Below are 5,385 nucleotides of genomic sequence, written 5' to 3'. Positions count from 1 at the left end.
TAAAGACTTTAGGGTCGGAAAAATTATTTTACATAGAAAAACTGTGGATTATGTGTGTAGCCAGATATACTAGCTAGGTTATGAAGTAGGTAAGTTACAAGTTTTATGAAAATAAAAAGGGAAAAATGAGTTAATAATAAGGGATAAATGCTATTCTGAAGGCATATTATAATCGATAAATATAGGTTCTCTACATAATCTCATTCACGATTGTTTCTAGTACAATACCGATGCATGTGTATTGTGTAATTCACTATAATATAATTGTATTACGAGGACGATTATAATAATCGCTTCTTACTACCGCCTTCAGTGCACGAGAACGGAATGCACTGGCCGTCCACGCGGTGATGTGGTACAAGTCATAAGCGTAGCGATTTTAAACTCTTTTTTTTATTAAATAAGGGGGCAAACGAGCAAACGGGTCACCTGATGGAAAGCAACTTCCGTCGCCCATGGACACTCGCAGCATCAGAAGAGCTGCAAGTGCGTTGCCGGCCTTTTTACAGAAAGTGGTGAAACTTTTTTTTTTTTTAGTTTAACCATAGAGTAATAAATGGTTAGTTTGTTGGTTTTAAATGGTTTAACTAACTGGCCCTTAGTTAAACTAAATATACCGTAGTATAGACATCCAGCTGGACAAAGGCTATGAATCGAATTGAAGAAAGAAACAGTCGTTCGTCCCAGTGGGGACGAACTTACATGGGGCATGATGGGACGAAAGTTTCGACTACTCGTTTAACAAGCTTTTGGATAGAGCAAAAATGGGGCTACCATAAAAAGTTGTACCCTTTTTATGGTACAACTTTTTATGGTAGCCCCATGGTAAACAAAATAAATATTAAGTATTTAAGGGGGGCAGGGGGCTACCCTGCCCCCCTTAAATACTTAATATTTATTTTGTTTTCTTTTTAGTATCTTTCAATCCATACATAATAATATAAATGCGAAAGTGTGACTGTCTGTCTATCTGTCTGTTACCTCTTCACGCCCAAACCGCTGAACCGATTTTGCTGAAATTTGGTATGGAGATACTTTGAGTTCCGGGAAAGGACATAGGATACTTTTTATCTAGGAAAAATGTACGGTTCCCGCGCGATAAATTAATTTTTGGCGCAACGGAGTCGCGGGCGTCATCTATTTATTGATAGGTATAGAGAAAAAAGGAGCAAAAAAAATGTTGTATGGGAGCCCCCCATAAATAATATAAAGTAATTTAATTTTGTTTTTAGAATTTGTTGTTATAGCGGCAACAGGCATACACATAACATAACACAATCTGTGAAATTTCAGAAGTCTAGCTATCGGACACAGCCTGGACTGGAGACAAACGGACAGCTGATAGCGAAGTCTGTAATCGGGTCCCGTTTTTACCTTTTGACCACGGAACCCTAAACATTAAAATATTGATATAACTAATTTTAATTTAAAATAATAATTAATATTAAAAAATTAAATAATTCTTAATAAGTATTTTAATTTTTAAAGTTTGTTTATAATCTTGAAGCTAACTTTATCATTTAAACTTGTATGTATTGAAACTTATATTATGTACTTACTATAATTAATAATTATTTAAATAATAATATTTTATTATTAGCATTTCAAAGAATTATACGTGTAACGCCATCTATTTTACATAAAGAGTACTACGTTATCAACAAGTAACAAAACTATGAGCGCCATCTACGGATTTATTATAATATAAAGTTTCAAAAGTGCATCTTTAAAAAATATGGTTTGTATGCGAAATAAATAGCAGAAACATGAATACTTTCAGTTGGGTTGATAATTATAACATTTCTAATATATTCGTCTAAATTATTAGTAAAATATTTTGTTAAAATATTATATTATTTTTGTAAACTGGCAACAAAGTTTACCATTAATTTCATATTGGAAAATGATTTTATGGTAACACTAAAAAGAAAGTGAAGTGAAAGAAATGAACTTACGAGAATAGGTCGCAAGTCGTATAGATTTTTGGTTGATTTCCTTTTCACTTTACGTTAATATTTCTCTAGATCTAATAAACTAACATTTATTTGAGTCACTGCTCATATTCTGATTTACCGGACTTGGTGCGGTTACGCCGAAAACAGGATAAGTACGAAAGTGATCAGCATCTTATTGATTTTCTTTCCTTGCATATGCATTCAACCAACGCGGGCTGAAGTTAATATTACGTGTGACGAATCTATGATCTAATTTAAAATAGCTTTTACTTTAAAGTAAGCTACCACTTAAATAAAGTTTATTGCTGTGCTTTTTAAAACAATCAAGATGATGGCTAATTCACTAGATGCCGTAAACGCGAATCAGCCCACGCAAAATGGTAGTAAGGTTCAGCCATGTAACAATGAATCAAAAACTAATTTAATAGTGAACTATTTACCACAAACTATGACACAAGAAGAAATAAGGTCATTATTTTCAAGTGTGGGCGAAGTAGAGAGTTGCAAACTGATCAGAGACAAGGTGACAGTGTTCCCAGACCACATTCTAAACGGCCAAAGTTTGGGCTACGCTTTTGTAAACTACCACAAAGCAGAAGATGCTGAGAAAGCAGTGAATACATTAAATGGTCTTCGATTGCAAAATAAAATTATTAAAGTGTCTTACGCCCGTCCGAGTTCGGACGCGATTAAAGGTGCCAATCTCTATGTTTCTGGTTTGCCGAAGCATATGACTCAACAAGATCTGGAAAACCTGTTTAGCCCATATGGCACTATTATCAGTTCCCGAATACTTCATGAGAATATGAATGTTGGCCATCTCCTGCAAGGTGTGGAAGAACAGGGAATACAAGGACCATCTAGAGGTGTTGCATTTATCAGATACGACCAGAGATGTGAAGCCGAGGCAGCAATACGTGAATTAAACGGTACCATTCCACCAGGAGGCACTGGCCCCATTACAGTTAAATGTGCAAACAATCCCAGTAACCAGAACAAAGCACTCGCTCCACTCGCTGCATATTTGGCTCCAACTACAACCCGGCGCTTCATCGGACCTGCTGGTAAGGCTTTACTTGCTATTAATAAAGGTCTCCAAAGATACTCTCCCTTAGCAGACCCTCTGATTCAAGGTAATGCATTGGGTGGATCTGGTTGGTGTATCTTTGTCTACAATATCGGTGCTGACACAGAAGAAAGTATCCTTTGGCAGCTTTTCGGCCCCTTCGGTGCAGTACAAAGTGTGAAAATCATTAGAGATCCGACAACCAACAAATGCAAAGGATATGGCTTTGTAACTATGACAAATTATGATGAAGCCGTAGTTGCCATTCAATCATTAAATGGATACTCCCTAAACGGACAAGTTTTGCAAGTCAGCTTCAAAACAAACAAGAGTAAATCATAAACTTCTTAAAATCTAGTCAATAAATTGTAGCTAATGCAAAATGTTGATCATTACACTGTCATGGTTTGCGATCAGAAGTTTTGATAATTTTGACATAGAGAGGTTGCAGATCATGACAATTTTATTTCATCCAGTGTTCACGAAGGAAGTACAAATCATCTGATACTATCATCACAACAATTCATACACAACATTATGAAGTACTTAAGATTTTTGTGGCAAACATTTTACTACAAAAGTTTTCATGAATGCCATATTATGATATTATGTGTGTGATGTCAATAGTCAATCATAAGAAACTGTAACAAAAATAATTGTAATTTATCTTGTACTATGTCTGAGTTGCTAGACACACTTTCTAATAATTCAACAATTAAAATTCATTATTTATTCAATCTGATCATAAGCAAAATATTATAATATACAGGATGTAACAAAAATAAGAGATAATACTTTAGGGTGTGTACGTGTTCCTTGTAGAGAGTTCACTGTGAAAGTAGCAGCGCTGAAAGACCAATTTTTTTTTCTTTTGTATGGGGAAACTCGTGACGGCCCTTGCCCATACAAAAGTGAAAAAAAATTGGTCTTTCAGCGCTGCTACTTTCACAGTGAACTCTCTACAAGGAACATGTACACACCCTAAATTATTATCACTTATTTTTGTTACACACTGTATAATAAATGTGGTTTCTCAAAGACATAATATATTGAAACATAGTATGTGAAAGAAATATATTTATTTAATATTTATACAATAGTAATTGACAGTGCAATATTAAATTTTACTGTAAGTAAAAGTATAAAATGATTATATTTTTAACTATAACATCAGTGCAATTGTGTCACTTGGAGGAAAGTATTTGCCGTTCATAAATTAATATAATGTCTAATATTTATTAGTTACATTGAGTGTACTGTCACTGTGTCTCTTATCTACCAAAGAAGATGTTATGACTGACGTAAAATAATAATCCATGCCAATAGACAATTTATACAATTTATTAATATGTAGACAATTTTATACATGATACAACGGAAGATCTGTGTTTACTAATTGTAATTTTTAATATTGACAAGATTGACAAATCTAAAATTTGACTATGCACAAAATCAAAAATAAGTTATGTACATTATATTATACGAAAAAATAAAAATCATATTATTTTGTAAGATTAATATAGATTTTTGTAATTTTAATTAATAATATTAGATATCATAGTATACATATACTCATACCATAACATTGATTTTTAATTGGCGAAAAAAAATTAAACTAAATATTTCGGAGACCATGACAAAATAAATTACTATTGATCAATATTATAACATTTTGTATTAACTTATGTTTGGCATTGGTGAACAAAATTCTGTGTGAATATGTTCATTTTACTTATTGACACGTAGAGGAGAAGTCAAGTTCTACCTGGTACGTCATATAATTAATTAGGTACCACTTTTTGTCGGAATAGAAAATGTTATAAACATTTATGCTAATTGCATTATGATATTGTCTCTCTTATTAATTTGTGTAATCCCTATTTATTATTAAATTTAAGTAATGTATATTCATAATTTATTATAATATTAGACTAAATATAGATTTCATTTGATGTTAATTAATAATATATTACATTAGAGTAAGGTCAATATTAGTTCAGTACCATAAAATTTATGAATAAGTAATTCATTTTTGTATTTAATCCAAGATTTCAAGTTAAGTAGTTTTTGTGACAACATAGTTAAATTATAGATAATGAGTAATGACGAAAGCATATCATTTTGAAAAGTGCTGCTGAGGTCAGAATTTCTCATAATGAATGGGGCTTGTAAATGCATTTCAAAATAGTTGACATTTATTTTCTATGGTACGGTATATAAGGATAAAATGATTCATTCATAATTATTATTATTTATGTGTACTTAACTACATTGTACTAGTCAGTTACGATTTTGCGCAACATTAAATTTTTAAGTACCTTTAAATAAGTATTTAAAAATAATATGTGTTCTTTAATTTAAATG

General features: G+C 32.1%; 1 protein-coding gene across 1 annotated transcript; it reads left to right on the top strand.

The window, feature by feature from the left end:
- Positions 1-1,942: 1,942 nt before the first annotated feature.
- LOC121739786 (ELAV-like protein 1) lies at positions 1,943-3,742 on the top strand. Its single transcript, XM_042132349.1, has 2 exons — positions 1,943-3,019; positions 3,089-3,742. Exons 1-2 carry the CDS (start codon positions 2,284-2,286, stop codon positions 3,361-3,363), a joined length of 1,011 nt encoding a protein of 336 aa, XP_041988283.1. The 5' UTR covers positions 1,943-2,283; the 3' UTR covers positions 3,364-3,742.
- The last annotated feature ends 1,643 nt before the right edge of the window (positions 3,743-5,385 follow it).

The sequence above is a fragment of the Aricia agestis genome, chromosome 2 (assembly GCF_905147365.1).
Source record: "Aricia agestis chromosome 2, ilAriAges1.1, whole genome shotgun sequence".
NCBI classification, from domain to species: Eukaryota; Metazoa; Arthropoda; class Insecta; order Lepidoptera; family Lycaenidae; genus Aricia; species Aricia agestis.
This window is presented reverse-complemented; position numbering and strand designations above follow the sequence as displayed.

Coding starts and splice junctions, on each gene's coding strand:
- LOC121739786 (XM_042132349.1), top strand. CDS start 2,284: ATGATGGCTAATTCACTAGATGCCGTAAACGCGAATCAGCCCACGCAA. Junction 3,020..3,088: donor GCGCTTCATCGGACCTGCTG/GTAAGGCTTTAC, acceptor CTCTGATTCAAG/GTAATGCATTGGGTGGATCT.